Source organism: Cavia porcellus, unplaced genomic scaffold (assembly GCF_034190915.1).
Source record: "Cavia porcellus strain 051 isolate PalLab524CR breed Dunkin Hartley unplaced genomic scaffold, mCavPor4.1 scaffold_4, whole genome shotgun sequence".
Taxonomy (NCBI): domain Eukaryota; kingdom Metazoa; phylum Chordata; class Mammalia; order Rodentia; family Caviidae; genus Cavia; species Cavia porcellus.
In genome coordinates, this window is record NW_026947487.1 from 71,262,045 (window position 1) to 71,289,422 (window position 27,378).

Sequence of the window (27,378 nt, forward strand, 5' to 3'; positions counted from 1 at the left end):
TTATATCTTGCCTCACTTGGATCAGAAGTAGAGTTTTAAGTTCGCCTATGAGGTCATGAAGGTATTCCTTTAAGTCCACTAATGCTGTGTCTAGTATTGTATGGGTACTGCACTGGTTCTCTTCTGTATTTACTTCTCCTGGGCTTATTTTCCCAGGTTTGGCAGCTGGAAATTTTTTTTTTTTTATTTCTATCTCTTGTCATGTTTCTTTCAGACTGGTGTGTCCTGCGGTTTTCTGGCTCTCTCCATATTGCTTAGGGTCTTTCCAAAGTGTGCTGACTGGAGTTTTGCTGCCCTCTCCAATTTGCTGTTATCTGAGGTACACACAGGGATGCAAGGATGGTGCAGGCTAGCCTCGAGCCTCTGAGCAGGTCAATCCACAAGTTAGGCTGTACCTTGTGGACGCCACAGAGTCACAACAACTTTGTACCTGCTTATTCGGACCCAACCAGAGGTATAGCTCAACCCTAGCAGACCCCGCCAGTTCTCTCTGTGCCAGGGGCAGCTGACTGATATCACCGTGGTGCCAGGCTCTGCCCAACTCCAAGATGTCCTCCACCAGACCTCTCTGCGCCAGGACAACTATCTGATGTCACCACGGCATCAGGCTCTGCCCAACTCGATGATGTCCTCCACCAGATGTCTCTTGTGTCACGAGCAGCTGACTGACACCGCTGCAGCGCTGGGCTCTGCCCAACTCCAAGATGTCTTCCAGCCAGCGACAGCAGCTATAGGACCCAATCCCTAGCATTCACTGGGAATCAATGCAGATCTTCCTCTTGGGTTCACTGTATACTGTGCACACGTCTTCCGTGTACTTTCAGCACAGCATGGATCGGTCAGAAAACTGCATGGTGCCCGGCTTCAGTGCTCAGGTGTATGGTCCCCTCTCAGTCTCCTGTGGCCAGGTAGCTGTTGCTGCTTTGCGGGGCCCCAGGTCCCAATTTCCAGCACTCACCAAGAGTCAATATAGCTCTTCCCTTTGGATCCCCTGCTCACCGTGCCACGTCCTCCTGTTAAGGGCCCAGGACTCGCGGAATCCCATTATCAGCAACTGTGGTCTCAGCCCCACCTTGGATCCTCCGGGGGTGCCTAGTACATTGCAGAATGGGTCTCAGTGAGCACATCAGGCTTCGGCTCTCCACTTGCACTTTTCCTTCCTCTTCCTAGTTTTATTTTTCCCTTCGGTTACTGCCTTGGTTAATAAGAATCATTATCCATTTGTCTAGCCCTCTCCATGTTGTCATATTCTAGCATCTGATCTGATTTCTCCAGAGACTCTCCATCCAGCCTCCCAGCAAGCCGCCATTTTTCTCTCCACCAGGGCAGAACATTCTTAAGTAAATGCAAAGGAAGTGAAATAATTCCATGCATGTTATCAAACTGTAGCACAGTAAAATTAGAAATTAATGACAAAAGAACACAAGGCCATAAACACAATGAAATTAAATAACACTCTCCTAAACAATGAATGAGTCACAGAAGAAATTGAAGAAGAAATTAAACAACATTGACATTTAAATGAAAATGCAAATATAAATTATCAGAACCCATTAGGCATATGAAAGCAGTCCTCAGAGGGAAATTTATTGTGGTGAATTCCCACATGAGGAAAATGGAATGAACACAGATAAACAACCTAATACTGCACCTCAAAATCCTAGAAAAAGAAGAACAAGCCCAAAGCCAAAATAAGGGAAGAATTTATGAAGATTAGAGCAGAAATTAATGCAATTCAAACATGAAAAAATACAAAGAATTAATGAATCAAAGAACTGGTTCTTTGAAAAAGATAAATAAAATTGGTAAGCCCCTAGCTAACCTTATCAAAAAAAATAATGAAAAAACTCAAATCAATAAAATAAATGAAAAGGATGAAATCATTACAGACCCTGTGGAAATAGAGAAGATTATAAATACTTACTTTGAAAATGTTTACTCTCATAGATTCAATAAGACAGACAAATGGACAGATTCCAAGAAACATAGAAATTACCAAAGCTGAATCAAGAAGATGTAAAACTGCTGAATATCACAATTTCAGTTAATGAAATTGTAAATGTAATTAGAACCTTACCAACAAAGAAAAGTGCAGGTCCTGATGGATTCACTGTGCAATGCTACAAGAAATTCATGGAAGGCTTAAAGTCTCCTCAAAGTCTTCAGTGAAACTGAGAGGAAAGCAAATCTCTCTAACTCATTCCTGGAAGCAATTATTACCCTAATGCCAAAACCAGAGAAAGACTCGATCAGAAAAGAAAATTACAGGCCAATTTCCCTAATAAACATAGATGCAAAAATCCTCAATAAAATACTGGCAAGTAGATTGCAACAAGTAATCAGGAAGATTATACGCCACAATCAAGTGGGATTCATCCCAGGAATGTAGAGAAGGTTCAACATAAGCAAATCAATAAATGTAATACACCAGATCAACAGAACCAAGAACAAGAATGACATGATTATCTCAGGAGATGCAGAAAAAGCTTTTGACAAAATCCAACACTGATTCATGGTAAAAATTCTACAGAAAATCAGAATAGATGGTCTCTACCTCAATGTAAGAAAAGAAATGTATTGTAAACCAACAGCTAACATCTTACTAAATGGACAAAAACTGAAAGCTTTCAACCTAAAATCAGGAACAAGACAAGGATATCCATTATCACCACTCCTATTCAATATAGTTCTGGAAACATTAGCCAGTGCAGTAAGACAAAAGAGAGAAATAAAATGCATAAGGATAGGAAAGGAAGATATTAAATTATCACTATTTGCAAATGACATGGTACTCTACATAGAGATCCCCAAAATTCCATTGAAAGACTTCTAGGTATAATAACCAAATACAGTAATGTACCTAGATACAAGGTCAATACTGAAAAATCAATAGCATTACTATACACAAACAACAAACTCACTGAGAGAGAAATAAAAGAAACTACACCCTTCATAATTTCATCCAAAAAATGCAATGCTTAGGAGTCAGTCTAACAGAGCAAGTAAAAGATCTATATAGTGAAAATTACATTACTCTGAAAAAAAAATCAAAGAGGATTTCATAAAGAAAGATATTCCCTGTTCATGGATAGGAAGAACAGACATTGTGTAAACAGCCATTCTCTCAAAATTGTTATACAGATTTAATGCAATTACAATTAAAATATTATTAGCATACCTGACAGATGTAGAGAAAGCATCCCTAAAATTCACTTGGAACCAGAAGAGACATAAAATAGAAAACGCAATTTTAGGCAACAAAGGCAAGGCAGAAAGCATCACAATCCCCACCTTGAAATTCTACTCAAAGCTACTGTAATAAAATAAGCATGGTATTGGAATAAAGACAGATCTAAAGACCAGTGGAATAGATCAGAAGATATAGCCACAAGCGCAATCACACTTAGTTACCTCATCTTTGACACAGGGGTCAAACATGTACACTGGAAGAAAGACAGCCTCTTTAACAAGTGGTGTTAGAAAAACTAGCTCTCTATATGCTGAAAACTAAAACTAGACCCATGCCTATCATCATGCATAAAACTAAAGTTAAAATGGATTGAAGATCTAAATATTAAAACAAAAACACTAAACCTGCTGAAAAACAAAGTAGGTAAAAATCTTAATGACATAGGAGTAGGCAGAGGGTTCATGAACCAAAATCAAAAAGCACAAGAAATACTTCCCAGAATCAACTGGGATCTTGCCTTATTAAAATGTTTTAGTATGTCAAAGGAAATATCCAACAGAGTGAAAAGAAAATCCATAAATTGAGAAAATCTCTTAGGCAACTGTCCCTCAGACAAAGTAGTTCTATCTAGAATATATGAAGAATTAAAAAATATCAGGCCCCCCAAATTCAAGGACCCAAACCAAAAATGGTCATATGAGATGAATACACACTTCTCAGCTGAAGAAATACAAATAGCAAATAAATATATGAAAAATGTTCAACATCAATGTTCATTTGGGAAATGCAAATTAAAACAACACTGAGATTCCAATTGATCCCAGAAAGAAAGGCCTAGATCAAGAAAGCAACCAGTAACAAATGCTGTAGAGGTTGTAGAGAAAAACGAGCTCTTCATTATTGGTGGGAGTATGGGCTGGTACAACCACTATGGAAATCAGTGTGATGATTTCTGAAAAAGCTAGGATTAGAGATTCCATTGACCCAGCTATTCTGCTTCTAGGCATTCTCCTAGAAGAATTGAAAACATCATATCACAATGATATATGTGCACTCATGTTTATAGCAACACAATTTGTATTTGTAACAGCCAAATCTTGGAAACAACTCAAGTGCCCATCAATCAAGGAATGGATAAAAATGATGTGGTATTTTTATTCAATGGAGTACTATTTAGCTATAAAGACTGCATTAAGGCTTTTATAAGTAAATGGACACAACTTGAAACCATACGTATAAGCGAAATAAATCGAACTCACAAGTATAAATACTATATTGTCTCCCTAATGTAAGAAATTGTACAATCCAAAATCTACAATAAATATTGTATAAGGGTAAGAAAATGCTCATAGAGGAAAAGTTATTGGGATCAGGGAAAGGAAGAAAGAAATAAGGGAAAAGGAAAACGACATACATTTGTATGTATATATGTGCGTGTGTGTGTGTGTGTGTGTGTATGATAGGTAAAATGACTATACTTCTAAATGTTTTAGTTAATGGAAAAGAACAGTTAATATTCATATAATTAGATCAACATTACATGTCTACATCAGTTAATCTAAGCATGCCTTTTGAAGGTAACAATATGCAATATTACAACCATTGTAAAATTCCTATCATCTTGTTTTGTAAACCTATACTATTATTGTATTGGGTTTGTTATTGTTTGTCTCTTTTGCTTTTTGCTTTTCTTTTCTGTATCATTTTTCCCTTAAAACATAAAGCTTTTTCAAATGGAAAAAAAAGACAGTCAAAATGTCATCATTTGCAAATGACATGATCCTTTACTTCCAAGTCCCCAAAGACTCCTACATTTATTTTATACCTATATTCAGTAATTGTGCATGGTACTAGATTGGGTCCTTGAATTCTGGGGGCCTCTAGATAGAAGTCCTTTGTCTGAGGGACAGTTGGCTAAGAGATTTTCCCAATTTATGGATTTTCTTTTCACTCTATGGGAGATTTCCTTTGACATGCAACAAACTGAAATGAACAAATTGAAAAAGCAATTAGCAAAACAATACCATTCATGATGGCATCCAAAAAAGTAAATACTTAGGGATTAACATAAGTAAGGAAGCAAAAGATTTCTACAATAAAAATTACATTACTCTGAAAAAGAAAATCAAGGAAGATACCATAAAATGGAAAGCTATCTCCTGTTCCTGGATAGGCAGAATCAACATAATCAAAATGACCAAATTTCCAAAACTGAAATACAGATTTAATGAAATCCCAATCGAACTATCAATGTCATTTCTCACAGAGTTAGAGAAAGCAATGATAAAATGCATATCGAATCTAGAAAGACCCAAAATAGTAAAAGCAATCCTGGGTAACAAAGCCAATGGAATCACAATCTCAGACTTGAAATTACACTACAAGCTACAGTGATTAAAATAGTGTGATACTGGAAAAAAAAAACAGGCACATAAATCAGTGGAACAGAAAAATAGAAGCAGAAACAACCCCAGGTACATTTAGGTATTTGAACTTTGACAAGAGTCTGAAACACACACTGAAATAAAAACTATGCAGTATTGGAAAACAGGAACTTGTTCAAACGAGAATGGAACAAGAGAGGATGGAGGGGAAAGAAGGAAATGAAAAGGGATTTTTAAAAAAGAGAATAGAAGGGAAAACTGAAACAAAGCTTTGTAAAAAGGTAAAAAGGAGGAGAGGGAAATGAGGAAAATGGAATTAAATACTATGAACCAGTACTTAAGAAATATTATGTACAGGTACAAATTTTCTATGATAAATGTGATCATTATATATGGCAAACATGTACTCATAAAAACAAGTAAGTAAATAAATACATACAAACATTAGTGGAAATATAGCCTCTTTAATAAATGGGGCTGAGAAACTTGAGTATCCAGATGCAGAAGACTGAGTCTAGACCTACACATCGCACCATGTGCTAAACTAATATCAAAATAGATCAAGTATATCAATATTGTTTTAATATTGACAATCTCCTGGAAGATAAAATGGATATAACTCTTGAAGACATAAGGCACAGGCAAGAACTTTCTGGACAGCATTACACTGGCAATAAAAATAGCCCCAATAATCAACAAATGGAGGTCGCATCAACCTAAAAATCTGCTCAGTGAAGGAAACAACCAACAGTAAAGACACAATCTACAGAATGGGAAAAAAAATTTCTAGCTCTTCCATGGACATCAGAACTAACATCAGGAATATGTAAAGAACTAAAATATTTAGACTCCTCAAAATAAAAGACCCCATCAAAAAATGATTAACCAAAACGATTAGGCATTTCAAAGAAAGTACAAATGGCCAAAAGACACATGAAAAATATTCACCATCACTGACCATTAAAGAAAAGAAAAAAGGGAAAAGATTATATGTATATGTGTATGCATTAATATAGACATATATATGTATATGATAAATAACTATACTGCTAATCTGTTAGTTCATCAGAAAGAACAGTTCTGTTTTCATTGTTTGATTGTTGGATCATTTTTTTCATACCTACGTCTTGTAATCTGAACAACTACTAGTTGAAGAGATAACAGCATGTAATATATTAACCCCAGTGTTAATCTCCTATTGGTTTGAATTCTATATCATCGTCTTTATTTTTGTTTTTAAAATAAAAAGAAATAAATGCAAATTTAAAAACAGACACCTTATTCCAGAAAGAATGATTATCATCAAAAAGTCTAATAATTACAAATGCAGGAAAGGACATATTGGATAAAGAATTGTTCCATGTTTCCCATGAGAATTTAAACTACATCAACCACTATGGCAATCATGTAGATATTCCTCAAAATACTAAAAATAGAAATCCCATTTGACCTACCTATCCCTCTTTGAGGTGTTCCTCATCTCAAGAAACTAAAAAAAAAATCATCCTATTACAGGGATACATACCCATATGTATACCAGCACAGTTTGTAACAGCTAGATTTTTGAAACACATATTTTTCCATTCACACATAAATGGATAAGGAAAATGTAGTATGCATACACAGTGGAATACTACACTGTTGCAAAGAAGTATAAACTTGAGGCATTTGTGGGTAAGTGGATGCAACCTGAGGATATGTTAAGTGAAGTTAGACACAAACTCAAATATTAGACGTTTTGTCTTACATAAGAAATAAAAAATATATACATATAAATATACACATAAAAAGCAAAATAGAAGAGAGATAAATAGGAAGTAAGTTCAAATGCCTCCTCAAATTGCTTATTTCATTCTTTTTAAAATATTTTAATATATATGCCAATTTGTTCCATTTATACTACTAGTATATCTTAGATCATTGAAAAGTTTTCTGTTACTGTTTCTTTTTTCTAAGAACCTTTTTGGTTTCTATCTTATACCATAAGTAACTACTTCAAAGATAATGATACACAGTGTATTAACTATTGTCATTTTCTTATTATTTTGTTATGAAATTTTTTTTTTCGTCAAATAAAATAAACGTCCAATTTCTCCACAAAACATCTGAAGAAGAACCTAAAGCACTTCTTTTTTTTTCCCCTGAGTTTTTCCGGTAAGACCTTACATGTCTTGATTTCCACGTGGTCTTTAAAATTCCAGTTGATGACAGTTGGCTCAATATTTTTTGAATTCTCACTTCTACCACGAGACACATCCTCTAGAGCCTGTGGTGAAGGCTGAGTTGGTGAGAAAAGGGCTTCAATACAGGGCACAAAACAAGTCCTGGCATGTTTGGAAACAGTCCAGAGGACTCAACTTTCAGAGAAAGGTAAAAAGATGACAAACTTTGGAAAATCGCTGCAATAACCATCTCAAATATTATGGTACTGTCATGATTCACTACTTAGTTTGAAGTGAGTGAAGAATTGGCTTTTATGTTTATTTTCTTTCAAAAATAATCAGTCTTTTGCAGAAATTAAAGTAGATCACCATGATCTACAACTTTCCTTAGTCATAAAAATACGACTACCCCTTTGACTGCTGGGATGTCAATCGCAGATCAGAGCCTGGCAAAGAGCAGTTCTCTGTACATGAATTAGAGGACTGGAAACTGTGAGCATCTGCATTCAGGGCACAATGCAGTTGTCTAAAAGTCTCCTCAGAAACAAGGTTTATAAGGGCACATTAAACTGAAATGAGTTAAGAGTAACAAAATACCCACTCGAGCTACCCCCACATCCAACAAATACATAAACTCCAGGGAAACTTTCTCACACACAGTAAAACAAAAACATAGATGAACTTGACTACATCAGATTTAAAAATACTTATTCACCTAAGGCTCTATCAACAAAGTGATAAAAAGTCCATAAAATGGGAAAATGCAAATCTTGTATTGGCCAAGGTATTAATATGCAGAAGTATAAAGAATTCCAATTCAGTAACAAAAATAACAACAATCCACATTTCAATCCACATTTTAAAGATCTAATGAATCTCTATTATTAAAACAAAAACTGTACTAGGTGAGGATGCAGAGAAATGGAGATTCTTGTCTCCTGCTGTTAAGAATGCAAAATCGTGCAGCTGCTGTGAAGGACAGGGCAGCAGCTCCTCCCAAAATTAACCTGACTGCCATGCGGTCAAACAATTCTGCCCCTGCACATGTGCCCCAAAAAACTGAAAGCAGGAGTTCACCAAACATTTGTATGCCTATAGCACTGTTGTTCAAAGTAGCCAAAAGGTAGAAGCAACCCAAATTTTCATCATCAGATAAACTGATAAACAAAATGTAGTACATACATATAATAGAGTGCTTATTCAGCCTTAAAAAACCAAGATATTCTGATACATGCTACAATTTGCAAGACTTTTGAGAACATTATGCTAAGGGAATTAAGCCAGTCACCAAAAAACCCTCACAAATACTGTACTGTATGATTGATAATTTAAGATGTTCCTAGAGCAGTCAAATTCGGAGACAGAGAATGGCATTAGCCAGGTATGGAGAGAGGTAGATATGGGGTGTTCAATGTATATGAGGCATCTATTTGGGAAGCTGAAGTAAAGTCTTAAGAGTTGGATGGTGGCCGCATCATATGAATATACTTCATGTCACTAAGCCCTACACTTAAAAATGGCACAGAATTTATGTTGCATTTATCTTACCACTACATAATACACATGGAAAAGAGAAAGTTAACTTTCCCACTCAGTTTTCAATGCACTGACTTATCCTAACCCCTCAATAAAATAGTGACATTCACCCAAAATTCAAGTTCCCAATGGATGTTTACAATCTTGAACAAAGTATCAAAATTTTTCCCAAATGAAGATAAAAATTTACTTACCGATTCTGGAGTGCAGTACAATTATCATGTCGTCCAAGAAAAAAAAAGCTTGTAATCACTGCTATCGCCAATATTAACAATAGCTTTTCAAATGAAAAAGCAGAGTTTTAATCAAAGGTAAAAATGTTTACACAGTATTTATAATAAATATGGCCACCTGTCAAATATCTCCATTGAAATAAGCACTTCCAATGACTTTTCCAGAGTCCCTGGGAGAATATAAAACACTGAGCATTATATGACTGCTTTATAAATTAAGCTGAAAATTAAGTTATCTGTTGTTTGAGGCTCTGAATGAACACAGTACAGATGACTGACAAATCCAAGGTTCTTCCTATTGTCCCACCAGATATTGCTAACTCAGGGCCCAGTTAAGCCACTGGACCCACAAGCATTACACTTCCCTGGAGAAGTCATTTTAAGAATAAAGTCCATGTGGCCAACAGTTTTGATTTGAAGTAAATTCATAACTTTTATGGCAGTGAACATATAGTTTATAGTTTAAAAAGTTCACAAAAAGTTATCTTTATGCTTATCATTAGAAATAAATACCATTTTAGGGCTGAGAATGTAACTCAAAGGCAGAATACCTGCTTGTCATGTGCAAGACCCTGGGATCAATGTCCTGCACTGAAAAATGAATAAAAACTAGAATTTTTAAAGCACACAACATTTCTAAGAAGGAAATTTTGCATAAGAAGTAGGAGGGAGGTGGCCCCTTCTCGCCAACTTATGAGGAGTCCCTGCCTATGTGAGAAAGTGCCCCCAAAGCACCCAGCCAGCTTTCTTGGGGGCATCCAATGCTTCCATTACTTGCTCCTCTGTCCCTGCATCAGGAAGGCTTGCAGTCCTCACGGCCAGTGGAGCTGTGGATATTTGCTATCCTCACCTCTCTTCACCTCCCCAATCGGTGTGGAGGGCTCCCAAGGAGACTGAACAAACTTCACTTTTAATTTTAGGATGAAAACTGTGTTAAGGATTCTTCAATTAGCAAGGGTTACATTATGACATACTTTTTGAGGAAATCTAAAATTATTGATGGACTGAATACAGAGGTACAGAACATAGTAACCTAAAGAAAACAAAATATTCTAATATATATTTTGGAAACTTCAAAGTTAAAAAATAAAGTCTCAATACTACAATAATATAAAGACATGAAGTAATTTGTGAAGGGTACATTTGAGGAAAACCAAGCCAAAGTAGAAACAGAATGAAGATCTATAAAAACTAGTTTGTGAAAATCTTAACCTGCAAAGGACATTTATAAAATGTTTCACTTGTAAGATATCCTTAAATTCCTTTGGCAACAAGATGGACATTTAGAGAAAAGAACTCCTTTGCCATGGCATATTTTTACTACTCTCAAAATACACCTGACTTCAGCAGATCTAAAGTAAATACCAATGACTATCAACAGTAGCATACCCATGTATACAAGGGTCTATAGTTTCACAGAGCCTAGATTTTAAGAATCAGTCTTTTAAACTAGGCATTCCATATTCTTTGTTGTACTTTTTTTACATCCAAACTTGAAAATTTATACTAACAAAAATCAGTGTTTCTACTGTGATGCTCACTATTGGTTTCAAAGTTCTACAACAAATTTTAGCTGTTTTGCAACATTGAAAAATGATGAATCCCATAATGACATCCTGCTTTTACAAAGTGCATCAGAATTACACTTTTTTGCATAAGTAAGAAAACTATCATGTACAATAAACATTAAACAACAGTGTAAATGACACCATCTAGGAGATTTGGGAATTTGGTCTCCAGCATATTTTCAACACATGGATCACTCTAAAATATGTTGAGTGATTTTTCTAACTTTTATTAAAAATACGAATGTAGTGGCTCATCATAATCTCAGCACTTGGAAGCTGAAGACACAGGAGAAGTAAGTTTGAGACAGACTTGGGTTTGTCTCAACCTTAACTGAGACGAAACTGAAGTCACCCGGATTACATAGGGAGACACTGTCTCCAGAAAAAAGGAGAACCCATTGTAGGTTTGTAATACGCTGGTAGAAATGATAACACTGAGAGATTAATGCTAAATTTTAACAAATTAATTTGATTAGGAAGCCCCTCATCCATTAAACAAACGCTAAATCTTCCTATGCAGAAAATCCATTCATTCCAAGAGCCTTCTAATACAACTTTTGCGTACAGGTCAAGTCTGAGCCATGTAAATGACTACTTCAAGCCATAAGACAACAGATACAGTATTTTTTGGCACGAAATCATAAAATTTTTAGTAATTCTACATTAAAAACAGATTTAAAAATATATACAGCATAGTTCTATTAAAATATAAATAAAAGTCCTAGTGTATTTGCAAGTTAGTAAAATGCTACCCATAGGCCACTAAGCGACAGCCAACTATTTTTGTTCTGTCTGAAAGTTAAAATGGCTTTCATACCTAATAACATAGAGAATAATTATTATTTCAGACTTAAAAATGTACAGAGTAATATCCTTACAATATCAAATTTATTTGAAACTCAAATGTCACCGAATAGCATAACATCATAACATTTTATTCAAATAAAGAATAACCAGGGATTTGGCTCAGTGGAGTAAGCACATGCTTGGCAAGCACAGTATCAAAGAAAAAAAAGAAAGAAAGAAAGAGAGAAAGACATATTCATTTGTTTATATATTAGCGATGGCTGCTTTCACACTAAAATAGCCGGGTAGACTACCTGAGACAAATCCCATGTATGGCCTGTGAAGTCTAAAATATTTACTATCTAGTCTATTCTCAAAATGGGATTGTCCACTAGTAAGGTAATCATTCAATATTTACAAATTAAGAGTTGTCCCACTAAGCTCAGGGAGAATCAAGGTCTCAACCTTATGTTACAGACTTCTGCTTCTCTGAGCTTTGCTGTGTTCCCTTTGTGGAACTGAGCTCACTAATGAAGCAAGGTTGCTGAACTTGAATCCTGGAGGCAATGGGCCTGGTGGTTGCATCATGAGGAAGCCTTGGGCCAAACCACTCACAATCCAGGGGGACTGAAGTAGATGAATTTTAATCAGACACTGCTTAGAACTACCACATATGTGTCTTGGACAAGACACTTATAAACCACTTCTACAGGCAAATAAGAGAAACCTAATACATAAATTACAGGAAAAATCAACTCATTACATCATGTCAGTGTTCAACAATGGGGTAACCCCAGTTGATGGATTTAATTCTTAAAACACTTTTCCAAATGGCATCAAATCTCCTGCAAAGAATGAAATATTGTCCTGGATTGACAGGACACAAAAGTATTCACGTTCTCACAGAAGTGCCTAATCAAATAACCACCAACACTGCAGTGTCTGACACTATGACACACACAGGAGTGAAGGCTCTCAGATACACTTGGAAAGTGACAAACTTCAATAAGAAAATTATGGTGCATGTGTCCATAGTATTTCATTAGACTAACATGCTATTAGAACTCAATAGCAACTCAATGACAGATACTAAAAATAACAAACCCAAAAACAACCTAAAATAATTTCTTTATAGATGATAAAGAAATGAGCTGGAAGAACCAGTGATCTGTGACAAAGTTTTGCGGTTACTCATGATAGTCAAACTGATAGATGCAGGACTGCCAAAGACATTAGTTAAGCATACTGCTAGGTAAGTCTGTGGGTGTTTCCAGACACAATTAGATCATGAAGGCACTAAATTCATCAGTGGACTAACTCATTCATGAGATCGTGATTTCATGGCACTACTGGAAGGTAATAGAAACAAGAGACTGGGCCTGGTTCCAAGGCTTGATCCTAACTGCTATGCATAGTTCCTGGCTCCTTCTTCACTGTTCTTTCCTTTTCTCTTTATTTCAAGGCTGCTATCAGGCTGTCATCAAACCCTTCGGCAGTGACTTCTGCCTCACTTCAGACCCTGAGCAACAGTAGTATACAATCATGGACTGAAACCCCTGCAAATCTTAGCCAAACACATTTTTCCTTCTATAAGCTGTTTATGTCTGGTGCTTAGTCACAGAGACAAAAAGCAGACCAATATTAGAAAAAAACAAGAAGAAGAAGAAGAAGAAGAAGAAGAAGACAACAACAACAACAACAACAACAACAACAAAAAAAACAAGTAAAATCCCCTCCCCCCAAAAAATAAGGACTAATAAACAACTTCCATAGAGTCATCCAAAATCAGGCAAGGACATGATCTCATCGTAGTTAAGTGACCTAATCTGCCCATAAACAGCCTTATTACATCTGGTTACTACCTATGTACAAACTATACACTCATTTGGGTACCTATGAATTTCCAAAAATGAAACCCTCAAAATAAAGAAATCAGTTATGGGGCACACATCTTTTGGCATGAAATCTCTTTTCTCAGACAGTAAACAGCCTAAGCTACCTTCAAGACCACTTGCTGCCATGGGTTCCCTCGTCTCCTGGCTTCAATTGCAAGCAAGCCTTCTCCTGATGTCACTCTCTCCCTCTAGCCCCTGCCCCTCGTCTCTGATCAAACATTCTGCAGTCCTGTCTGCCATCTGAAATGTAATATATTTTATTTTTCATTCAGCTACCATCTCTCTGCCCTCATAAGAAAATAATTTCTGTGAGACCAGAGATTTTATCTTTACTCATTTTGTTCACTATTGTATTAGAATCTCAAAAGGCAACATGTGATTTTATGTTAAAGTTGTGGAAGGAATTCCTGAATATAGTTGCAGTTTCTAGAATATCCCAAACATCACTGATGGTGCTTTACATTTTGGGTTTTTTTTTTTTTTGCTCTGATAATCCATTACAGTTCATCTAAATCAACAAAAATTTTGAGTTAGATAGTGCAAGAAGCAACTAACAAAAGCTTTCTCTATATAGAAACTTAATTGTGTTTTTTCATCCTACTGATTGTTTCTAGATCCCAAATGGAATAGAGATGACAAGTAAATGGTAAGGTGCATAGGAGATAAACATAACCCTTAAATAGATCACATCAGAACCAAACTGCTGAGCAGGGTATGGTGAAGCACATCTGTAATCCCAGCGCTTTGGAGGCTGACGCAGGAGGATCATTCAAGGCCAGCTTGGGCTACACAGTGAGTTCAAGGCCAGACTTAATTACATTTTGGGATCTGTCTCAGCACACACACACAGACACACACAAGTTGTTTCAACATGAATATTTCACATCACATTGAAAAAATATGCTGAATTACCTGCATTATAGTGACTTGAGGATAACCTAGCAAGTTTCTGAATGAACGTTTCATAATACATTTTAGCTGATGCAAGAAGGAGGTAGTACAAATGATCTTGAATGCTGAGCTCCTCTTCTTCTGATCTCTTGGGAAGTCGGAATTATCTAATTCATCCTTTATTTCTTTGTAGAAGGATGAGTTGACATAAAGGTTAACTAAGTTTTCTACAGCTGGTTTGTTTCTCTTATAAAACACTTCAGTCTCTCTGGCTTTGGAATAAAAATAGATGAATACAAGAAACATTAAAGACAGGAATAAAATAACTGATGTAACAGTTTTCTCTGACTTTTTATTGGATAACATCTTAATGTGAAAACTTGTGTACAAAAAGAAATCACTAGCTCTGTCATTACTTTACACATGAGAAAAAGACAGCTATCTGACCTGGCTACTACATAATCTTATGGGTATGCAATAATCACTGACCTTTTTTCTAACAATTTGAATGTCAATTCTTAAAACAGACTTGTTACCATACAAATTTATAATTCTTATTATAAAACTTTAGTCCCTACTTTCTACTATGTGCAAATATAAAAAATCCCAATGTCTTATTTTAAAAATACTATAAACAATGAATGGGGCTGGGATTTAGCTCAGCGGCATAAGAGCCTGCCTGGCAAGTGTGAGGTCATGAGTTTGATCCCCGGTACCACACACACACACACACACACACACACACACACACACAAAATGAACATTTTTGTTTTTAAATGGAAACTCCCCTTACAATTGGCAATGTTATATAAATGCTCATTTACCAATTAAATCAAAATACCTACAACACTCATAGACAACAATGCCTATCTGATGACTGGTATCAGAACAATGCATTAACAGAAATTTATAAAATCATGTGGTAATGAGTCACTACATTAATGAATTTTAGATAAGCCAGTTAGGCAACACCCCTGTGTACCCAAAAAATTCACATACCTTCAGAGCTTTCTCCCTCTTGGTTTACTACAATAGCGGAGTTTCCACTTAACACATCTAGAATGAAGTCTGCAGGGTTGTTGTAGGGCTCACAGTAGTAACCTAGGAGAAAAGGCAGCACAAGAAAACAAACCTGACGGTCTTGGAACACAGAGGACTCCTTACAGAGGGTAAGACAGGTAACACTAGGGAAGGCAGAATCTAACAACTTCCCCCTCATCTTCTTACTCTTCTCTTCCCTCAGTAATTTATCCTTTCCTTTTTTTATTTTAAAGAGGGAAAAACAAAACACAAGAAAAACAATAAACAAAAGAAACAAATGAACAACAATAACAAAAACCCCAAAACAATAACAATATAGGCTTCCAAAACAAGGTAGTAGAACTTAACAAAGGTTGTTATTTTGCAGTGATCTTCAAAAGAGTTACTCAGAGTACCAGACAGAGACATGCAAAACTGATCTAATCCTATGAACATTAACTGTTTTGTTCCAAGAATACAATTAGTAGTACAACCATCTTTGCTATCTCATGTATACAGACAAATTTACATTATTTTCTTTTCTCTTCCTTCTTTTCTCCTTTCCACTGTGTTATTTTTTCCCTTTGAGCAGTTTCTAACCCTTTTATAATATTAATGAAGTCTTTAGATCTTATTTACTCTTTCCATGTCTTACACCAGGGAAACAATACAGTACTTGCCCATGATTTTATTTATTTCACTTATGAGTATGGTCTCTCAAGTCTCATCCAATTATCCATTTATCCATAAAAGCCTCAATGTGATCTTTCTTTATAGCTGAGTAGTATTCAACTGTATAAAAATATTACATCTTTTTCATACATATCTCAGTTGATTGGCGTCTAAGTTGTTTCCGAGATTTGGTTATTACAAATTGTGCTACTATAAACATGGGTGCACATATATCACTGTGGTATGATGTTTGCAACTCTTCTGCAAATATGCCCAGAAGTGGAATAGCTGGGTCAAATGGAATCGCCAATCCAAGCTTTTTGAGGAACCTCTACATTCATTTTTACGGTAGCTGCACCAGTCTACACTCCCACCAGCAGTGCAGAAGAATTGCTTTTTCCCCACAGCCTCTCCAGCATTTGATACTGGTGATTTTTTTGATCCTGGTCATTCATTCTGGAGTAAGATAGAATCTCAATGTTGTTTTAATTTGCATTTCTCTAGTGATCAACGATGCTGAACATTCCTTGATATATTTATTTGCCATTTGCATTTCTTCAGCTGAGAAGTGTTTATTCATCTCAGATTCCCATTTTTGGATTGGGCCTTTGAATTTTGAAGCCCTGATTATTTTTAATTCTTTATATGTTCTAGATAGAAGTCCTTTGTTTGCGGGACAGTTGACAAAGATTTTTTTTGCCAATTTGTGGGTTTTCTTTTCACTCTATTGGAGATTTCTTTTGAAATGCAAAAACTTTTTTAGTAAGATGTGGTACAGTTGTTGATTCTGGGAAGTATTTCCCATGTGGTTTGACTTTTCTTAATGAAATCTCTGCCTACCCCCATGTCTTCAAGATTTCTACTTACTTTGTCTTCCAGGAGAGTCAATGCTTCTGTTTTAATATTAAGATTTTTGATACATTTTACTGCATGGTGATAGGCATAGGTCTACTTTTAGTTTTCAGCATATGAAAAGCTAGTTTTTCCAGTAAAACTTGTTAAAGAGGCTGCCTTTCTTTCAGTGTTTGATCACTGTATCAAAGATAAGATGACTGAGTGCATTTGCAGTTATGGTTGTATCTTCTAATCTATTCCATTGATCTTTGGGTCTGTTTTTATGCCAGTATCATGCTGATTTTGTCATAGTAGTTTTGTAGTATGATTTCAAAGTGGGGATTGTTATGACTCTTACCTTACTTTTTGTTGCCCAGAATTGCCTTTGCTATTCTAGGTCTCTTCTGGTTCCAGATGAATTTTAGGAATGATTTCTCCAGATCTATAAGGTATGCTAATAGTATTTTGATTAGAATTGCATTAAACCTGTACAACAATTTTGGGAGAATGGCCATTTTCACAATGTTTGTTCTTCTTATCTGTGAACAAGGAATGTCTTTCCATTTTCTGAAATCCTCTTCAATTTCGTTTTTTCAGAGTACTGGAAATTTCACTGTATAGATGTTTTACTACCTTTGTTAGATTGATTTCTAAGAATTTCATTTATTTGGATGCTATTGTGAAGGGTGTGGTTCCTCATTTCTCAGTGAGTTTTTTGTTTGTGTACAGAAATGTGATTGATATTTGAGTGTTTGCCTTATATCAGTTATATTAACAAATTTGGTTACTACATTGAGAAGTCTTTCAATGGATTCATCCTGTATAAACTTATAACTTGCTGAACTTACTTAAAGTAATTTTGCTCACCAAAAGCATATGTTCATTATAGCTTTCTTTCTGCCTTGATTCTTGAATACATTTTTAACCAATGTTTATAAAATCATTGAATTCAGACAAAATTATTTTTCTTTCATTAAAACAAATTTCCCTTTAAATAGATTCTTTCATTAAACTCTTCCTTATATTTTGAACTTATGCATATAGAATTACATATGTCAATTACAATACTTAATTCTTAATCACCTTACATTTTAGAGAAGATCTAGAAATAAATCTTAAATCATTAACCCATATACCAAAAGTTTATGAGATACATTTATGAATAGAACCAAAAGTATACTGTCCTTTGACAGAATTAAAGAAGCTAAGCATCTTCAAATGTATATTAAGCAATTGATGTTTCAGAACTTAACTTTACTTAGAAACAACACATTAGCATTATCTTTGTTACCTAATGTAATATAACTATAAGGCTTTACATTACATAAAGAATACAGTTACACACTTATTTTTAATAACTGAAGTTAGTTATTTTCAACAGTTAGACCTAGTCTAACTTCATTCAGAAAAAGAGATATAACTCAAATATTTAATGGTTTCTCCTATATCAGAAGTACAACTATAAACAAAGAGCAAAATAAAACATAGATGATAGGAATTAGGGAGACAGATCTTCTTAAATGAGAAGGAGAGAGAAGGGAGAGGAAAGGGAAAGGATAAATAAAGAATTAGATGTGTTATGTCCATGTACCAGCTCCTCAAGGGGAATGTGATTATTGTGTGTTTCAAACGGGTGATGATAAAAAACAAAAACTTGGACACAAACAACAAACTAATAAGCAAGAACATTATCACAGTACAAATATCAAAATCATGATGATATAATACAATCTTCAGGCCTTTCTTTAAAAATGGATAGAATTTGAGAACATCATATTAAATCATACAGAGGACAGCTATGATCATATGTCCTCACATATATAGAAACAACAAAAAATAACCTTCCTGGAAATAGGAGACTGATTACCAGGGCTAGAAATAGGAAAAGGAGAGTAGGAAAAGGGTCCACAGAAATGATCCATTCATGATGTAGAAATGTATGGGAATACCTTACTGAATCCATCATTTCTACAATTAACATGTTTATGAAATTCTATTAATATATCAGTTAAATAAATAAAATACATCATTGCCAGAGAATTGAACATATAACTGCACTCAATGGAAAACAAAATTACTTTAGAAAAGTAAGGAAAAAACCCACAGGCAGTGTAGGAGGAAATTGCAAAAAGAATAGAACAACCATGGGAACTCTCTCCAAAGCTGTGCCCAGGAATTCTGGGAACAGTTTATTTTGATGACTCTGAATTAAGTTCTACCAAACGCAGTTTTGAGAGTCCATTTTCAAGCCATTTCTCTCCTAACCTAAGAATATCAAGCCCAGGAGCAATTATATAAGAAAATTGTTTTCCCTCACCACAGACACATAGCTAAAAGTCACCCTAATTTGGAGAATATAAATTAATGGATTGAGACCAAGCTACTCAACGATACACTTACGTTATTTATGCTAGAATCAGATCTTGAGACTCTTGCAATGAAGTACAAACAAGACCACAGTAGTGTTTCCAGCAGTCAAATATTAGGTGTCCCCAAAACCAGAAAAGAGACCAGAAGAGCATTTTCTTTGGGAAGTTAAAAGAGAAATTCCATTGACAAAGATCTTTTAATAATTTTTAAACCAGAACTCTCTCCATAAATGCCAATCCACAACTTCCATTGAAAAATCAAGTAGCAGGCATCTCTAAAAGGAAGGTTCTCACAATGGAAGCCAAATTACAGAGAAAGATAAACAGAAGTCTGGTCATTTCTATAGAAGTTACTTGCAGGATAAGATGTCTTCCAGATCAGCTACTGTTTCTACAGTATAAATGCCTGAGATAATGCACAGATAGTCAGCAGTGCTGAGCAATGGGAAAATGCCTGGGGACACTCTCTGTGATGAGTGACTGAAGAATGTGCTCAGACTCATCTACAGTCTCTCGGGACCTGCAAGGAGCTAAAATTCAGGGAGAAAGGATGCTTCTGGACCAGACACTTTGCCTGCTGCACAATATATCAATCACTAAAATTACAAGTACTGAAAAAGACAAAATGTTTATTTACGAGTCACCAAGTGTGAGGAGACATAACTCTCAAATCTAGATGCCCAAGGGAAGCTTAGGGATAAAGAACAAGATTAAGTTACTTGAATAACTACTTCTGAGATAGCAATATGTAATATAACAACTAGTGATGATTTCTTATTATTTTTTTCTTAATGTTATTTTTTGAAATTCTGTATCATTTCTACCCTTTTTTCTGTTTGCTTTTTTAAAAAACAATTTTTAAAAAGAACAAGATTAAAGCATGGAAAAGGCTAAGTACAGGAAAAGGAATCAGTGGTCTGTGCATGTGATATCAGTATTTGTACCTCTTCTTAGGATTTCTGTTCACAAATGGCATACTAGCCTGATCATAAGCAAGACCCAGTTTATCTGTTCAGGTTCAGCCACGGTAGTACACATGGGCAGTCAACTGTGAGACACAGAAAGAAACCAGCCTTAGGTGGGTCATACTGGGTTTTTTTTTTCCATTAAATAACATGTGAGCATGTATACTAAAAAGAAAAAAAGTGAAGATGTCACCAAGTTTAAAGACATCTTTATTTTATCCACTGATTTAAATTAGACCACTGTTAAGCTATGTGAGCCAAAAAGCATTTAGGCTAGTATTGTGAGTGTTTATAAGCCAAAATAAGCAGCACACATACCTGAAAATTGACATACAGAAACATCTACATTAATCTGAATCATATAACCTTTATGTTATCAAACTTTAAGGTTTTATCTGAAGTCCCTTGTAGGCTTCAAGACCATCAGGCCTCATTCTGTAACGTCTTAAGTGAGTTTGACTATTCCCAAACGCATATATAATCTGTTTTACACGGAAGATGCAAACAGCACAAGTTCATACAGGCAAAAATAAAAGAAAAAACAGTTTATACAACCTTAAAACTTTCAGCAAGCCAGGTGTAGGTATCTTGGTCAGATTAAAATGACCAACAATTAGCAAAGCACACAGAAAGCAGCTAGTTTTAAATTAGGCCAATACATGCGTAGATGTATTGGCCAGCCGCACTATCATAATCAGTTATAGTTCTGGGTGCACAACTCTAAATAGATACTTAGAACATTTTATGCAGTGAAAAATTATCACTTTTTCTTTTTGGTGAATCACAAAAGAGTTCTCTTGTAACAAGATAACTCCAAAAAGAAAGGGAAAGAGACAAAACCTTGTACATTGTGAAACCAATGACTGTTTACAGAATGATTATTACACTGACAGTTTATTTTAGTGTTGGAAGATAAACCACAGAGCAGGCTCCTCACAGTGCACTGTATTATAGCTATTACAGGAATCTGCTCCATTGAGAGCTGTTCCCCTGTGTTAGATATTATGTCAAGCTGCTTTCAATAGAGAACACAACTCATGGAGAAATAAGCTCCTTTCAAATCTCAGAACTACTCTCTGGAAGAGAAGTTTGGTAACAAGGGCAGCCCTTTATGACTTCTATTACTCTCTCTTCTTCCTTGTCCTCTTCCTGCTTGCAACAGCAAGAATAGAAATCTTCTCCTATGGCCAGACAGAGTTCCCTGTGCCATGTGATGACATCATGTCTTGGGAGGGTCCTCCCAGGGACTGACACTCAAGGTGGATAGAAAGCTCTGGACTGAATGTATCTTCATGGCCGCAAGCAGTGACAGAGAGCTCTGAGAGGATATCCTTTATCTCAGCCTCCAGAGGAGAGGACAGTGGTACAAAGTGACTTTTGTTTGGAGAAGTGGCAGTCTCTGTACTGAAGTCTGAAGGAAGTGGTTGAGGGGGTTCCAAAACTAGCTCCCCTTGAGCACTGCAGGATGATGCCAGAGAAGACCAAGGCCCACTGCCAGTAGGATGGATGATAATGGCCTGAGGAACACTTCTTTAACTTTGACCTTTGTCTTAACAAACTTTTCTCAGAGAATATAGAGGATTGTTGGGTAGACATAGGTTCTATGAATGTTAGGACAGGGGCCCAAGCAACAGCCATATCAGAGGTCAGAGGAGCCCAGTATACAGGCTAGGACTTTAACCAGCTTCTAGACCCATAAATCTATCAAGACACATCTGAACAAAGGAGTGGGATCTGTCATACTATCAGAAAAAGAAAAGCCCAAGTCTGTGGCCCAACTCTTCATGGAGACTTCTGAGAGGGCTCTGATAGCATGGTCTCAGTTCACCCTGGAAAAGGGACAGCTGGAGAGCACCAAGAGGTTCTTTCACCTCATGGAGGACTGCAAGCTGGACATTATGGGCCTGACCTCTGCAGCTGATTTGGTAGCTTTCAATTTTCCAGAAGAGAGCCCCATGTCTTAGAATGTAAAAGGACAGGGAAGAAGGAGACCATGTGTGGGAACCAACTGTTTTGCCACACATTCATCTCCACAAAGAAGTCAAGCCCCAGATTCTTGGAAGATGGTAGAACAGTAAGCAGCAGACTAAAAGGGCTTTCTCAAAGAAACAGCCCAGATGCTGGAATATAGCATTCTGGAGAAGACCAGAGGGAAAGAAATGGGTCCCCTCAACCCAGGAAAAAACTGAAGTGAGAAGTGAACCCACAGAGAGAATTTTTTTAAAAAGAAAAGAAAAACTTAAACAGGAGTAGCCCAATGCATTCTCACTGGAGCCGGTCCCACTGTGCAAGAAGTGCCCCTGGAATCTGGAGATGCTGGTCACAGTGAATCTGGGGGCTGGCAAGCCCGAAGGCCTCAGTGGGAATACACAGTGGTGAAGGGGAGCAGTAGAATGGAGAACTGCACTGGCTGGCGGTAAATACAGGGAACGTAGTCTTCCTGCTGAGTGGGCGATTGGCCAGGTGCCATTTTGGAGTTGGGCAGGATAAGCCTGGAACCAGAACTTTAGTTGGCTTCATTCAGCCACTCCTAGTGCAGAGCAGACTGGTGAAAATTCCCTGGACTGAGTCCCACCCCTGAGTGATCCAATAGTCAAGACTGAGGTCTCCCTAAAGCTATCCCTAACCAACCTCACCCACGTGGCACACACTAACATGTTGAAGACTCCCAGTGGTTAACCAGCTCGGAAGGGAGAGGCCAGCCTGCCCTACCACTGCTTGTACTCCAGCAGATCGGGGGAAGCAGCAAATAACAGAAATTCCTAGCCAGCATGCTTCAAAGTAATTATAACCAATACAGGAAGTGCCCAGGACTCCACTACCCACTTATCTGGAAGAAACCAGGAGCATGACAAAAGGAAGAAATGAAAGGCAGTCTCCAGCCTCCAACCCAAGCAGTACCGACCCAGAAGAGGTAAACACAGAAGAGATCAGGAGTTGCACACCTGCAGTTTCTGAAGCAACAGCAACTGACATAAAGAAACAGCTTCATGAAACTATAAAAGAACTTAAAACAGAAATTCTAATACAAATAAAGGAAGATATAAGAAAAAAGAAATGCTAAGCATCACTCAAGGAGACACAGATGGAAGAAAAGAGGAGCATAGAAAGAGGAGGGAAACCTTCAATGAAGAATATTAAAAATTTAGAATACATGAAACAGATTCAAAGAGATTATCAGGAAATTAAAAACTCCATTGAAAGCTGGCAAAACTGTTTGAAAGAAACTAAAGATAGACTATCAAACCTTGAAGACAGGTTTGCAACTTGTGATCATGAAAGGAAAGATCCCTTGGGGGCCTGGCGATTTAGCTCAGCGGCATAAACGCCTGCCTTGAAAGCAGGCAGTCATTAGTTCGATCCCTGGTACCGATAAAAAGGAAAGAGGCAAAAAAAATCTCTTAAAAATAACAAGGAACCAGGAAGTAACAATACAAAGGTTAGAAGATGACAAGACAAGAGTATCTATAACTTAAGAATAAAAAATGTGAGTGAAGAGGCAGGGGTAAATACAAATGAAATACAAAGACTATTTATAGAAATAATTATAGAAAACTTCCCAAGCATAGGAAAAAGAAATGATATTCAGATGTATGAGGCATACTAAACTCCAGCCAGCTATAACCAAAGTAGATCTATACCCAGAGATATAATAATCAAGATCCCAGAAATTCAACATAAGCAAAGAATAGTAAAAGCTGTAAGAGAAAAGAAACAGTTCAACTATATATAAAGGAAAAACCCATCAGAATCACAAGACTTCTCAACACAAACCACCAAATCAAGAAGAGATTAGAGTGAAGAATTCCAAGCCCTAAAAGAAAATAATCTCCAACCCAGGCTGATGTACCCTGAAAAACTATCTCTCAAAATTAATGGAGAAACAAGATGCTTCCATGACAAAGAGGAACTCGGGGAGTTGATGACCACCAATCCAATCATACAAAAAATACTGAAGGACATTCTGGAGATAGAGAAACAAGACAATGGTGTCAGGAATAGCAGCAGAGAAGCCTCACTGAACAGGGCAGATAGTGGAATGAAGAGGAAAAGTAGACAACCAAAGGCAGAAAAATAGCATGGCAGAGATGAGGCACAGAAGGTTGGCCATAATCACTAATATAGATGGTCTCAATACATTAATAAAAAGAAACACAGGCAGAGTGGATCCAGAGATAGGGCCCATCAAGATGCTCTATATAAGAAATATAGTTAACCTGAAAGAGGGTTTATAAACTGAAAATCAAACATGAGAAAATAATGCTCTATATGACAGGGAACCAAAAAAAGTGGTGGTAGCTTGCCCATCAGCTGCAGATAAGTTGGAAAGACATAACACTTTTATACAATAGAGAGCTACTCAACTATAAGGAAGGAAATCCTTGAGGCTCTTGTAGGTAAATGGATACAACTTGAGATCATGCTCAGGGGTAAAAAGGCTCAGAACCATTTAGGTGAACAGCGGGTTACCTCCCTATCTAAAAAATAATGAGTTAATGGAAAACAAAATGTACAATATACCCTGCAAAAGTGAAAGGGGAAGAACTGTCTAAAAACAGAAGGCAGTGGACACTGTTAATCTTGTATCATGATTTGAAACCCACATTATTTTCATCACTCTGTTTAGTTTGGCTATACTCTGTTCCAGTTCATCAACTTGTACTAGTTTTGATGGCATGGACAGCATTCCAAAGATAGCAGGATATACTATGGTAACCATTTTTTATTTCCTATTAACTTAATTTGAAGCCCTGTATTGCTTTCACTGTCTTGTTTTGACTAAGTTTATTTGAATCTCTTTTGTTTGATCACTGCCTTGTTTTGACTGATTTTACTAGAACCAGACATAGCACTGAAATCCAGGTTTGCGTCTGTGGATAAATCTGAGACTAAAACATAGAATGGCAGAAGAAACCAACCATAGCACTGGGTAAACAAAGGGCTTTTCTTTCTTGTCAAGGTAATTTCAGTGACTTATGACATATGTGGTCTGGCAATATTTTAGGCTATGTGTCTTTGAAAGCTGTACTTCTTAGACATTGACAGATACAGTGCACAGTTATCTGAACACTGATTTTCTTTCCCCCGCTATCGAACACCACCAACCCTGATGTAACCAATCGAAAGAAGTGGGTGGTAAGGATGGGCACATCACAGGCTTGTGGGGATGTGTGACAGTGGGCTGTTCCCAGACAGAGAGCAAAATAAGAGCCCCTGAAGATCTCTCAGCACAAGGAAACAGAGCCCATGATGGCTGACAGATTCAGGTTCCCCATGTCCCCCTCAAACAATTCCCTAACCAGCATAGCATTGGGCTGCTCCTGTTGCTAGGTTCTGGACCAAACACTGAACATTCCAGGCCAGCACTGTGGTTCAGGCAACTGCTCATACAGCCTTGTGCCATGGAGTGGCCAGCCACTGCGGGTCTTTTGACCCTTCTCTTAATTTCATGGAGAATTTTTTGTTCTATTAGAAGTCGGTTTGCAGTGAGGAGAGAAAAACAGCTTGCTCTTCCACTTGAAGGACTCACTAAGCAAAAAATGCCAACTCTTGAACAAACTAAGCCAGCTTCAAAAAGAACATGAAACCTTAAAGACAGCTCTCAAGGAGACCCACCTAGAAGAAGAGGCCAGGGAAGCACAGCATCGGGAGGCAGCCTACAAGAAGGGGTTGAGGGACAGAGCCAAGATTCCAGGGCAGATACTTTTCCTCCTCAAGAAGCTCAAAGAAGAGCAATCAGAATGTTTTTGACAACAGCAGTCGAAGATGGCAGAGATATCCAACAGGATATGGACCCTAGCAGAGGAATCAACATCACTCACATCTGAAATAGCTGAAACCAACCCTGTTGAACATGTGCAAACAGTAGCTCCAGAGAGCTATGGCGATGCTCTGAGTGAGAATGCCCAACCCAGGAAAGCCACTCACAGCTTTTCCAGGAAGCTCAGTGGTGGAAGGAATGAGTGGCTGAAATCACCTCGCAGAAAAGGACACTGCAAGACTCCCAGGTCAAGCAGAACAACTGCTTTGGAAGAAAGGAAAGCATGTCAAGGCTCTGAGTGCCTGCTCATCATCATGAAAGACTGGGCTTCTGGGATCCCAAAAGACACCACACAGACTGAGAGAGAACTCACAACAGGAAGTCAACTGGAAAATGGTCCTGATTTAAGTCATCAGCCAAAAGTGCCTTTGAAGAAACTGGTCTATGGTGCTCGGTTAAATGTGTCCTTAAAGACCATGGAAGAACAAAGAAACCAACTTTGCACTCAACTCTCGGAAGCAGAGAAAAATAAGAAGGTACTGGCAGAGTCTCTGCAACAACTCCAGACTCAACAAGCATCTCTGCAGTCAGCAAATGCACAGCTGTGAGGGAAGCGCCAGAAGCTTCAGCAAAAGTTCACAGTGAGCACCAAAGTTCACCACCAAACAGTGCTGAGCTGCCACTGCAAACTGAGACTGTAGCCAAAGTCCAGGCAGAGCAGGAGCACAAAATGTTCATACTGGAAAAGGAGAAGTGGGCCACATTGCTGAAGAGCTGGAGACTTACAGCAAGAGAGCCCAAGATATGCAAGAAGGAGTGGGAGAAGACCATTCGATTCTACCAAAGGCAAGTGACCTCCATGCAGAGAGAAAGAAGCCCATAAGAACTGGGCTGCAGCTGCCATTGCTGAAAGACACCTCCGGGAGTTAAGGAGGGAAAACGCTCACACCAAACAAATCCTATGTGCAACGGAGCTGAAGGCTTCCCTGTTAGGCCAAGATCCTGGACTCTTAGTGTCAGGAAGAGCACATCTGGCAGAGAGCATTTCCAGCGTGGTCCTTCCCCTCAGGGTTGGCCTGCATCTGCAAGGAGATCTGCTCACCCTCTTCCAA

At 37.2% G+C, this 27,378-nt stretch overlaps 1 protein-coding gene across 4 annotated transcripts in view; it reads right to left on the reverse strand.

The window, feature by feature from the left end:
- The window catches only part of LOC100716628 (broad substrate specificity ATP-binding cassette transporter ABCG2-like), a 110,100-nt gene that overhangs the window by 22,243 nt on the left and 60,479 nt on the right, over window positions 1-27,378 (reverse strand). For all 4 annotated transcript variants that reach the window (XM_013150086.3, XM_013150087.3, XM_013150084.3 and 1 more), the window contains 3 exons: window positions 15,645-15,746; window positions 14,667-14,917; window positions 9,467-9,549 (listed from right to left, as the gene is read on the reverse strand). In XM_013150086.3, the coding sequence (XP_013005540.1) occupies window positions 9,467-9,549; window positions 14,667-14,917; window positions 15,645-15,746 (436 nt within the window). The remainder of the gene's footprint in view (window positions 1-9,466; window positions 9,550-14,666; window positions 14,918-15,644; window positions 15,747-27,378) is intronic.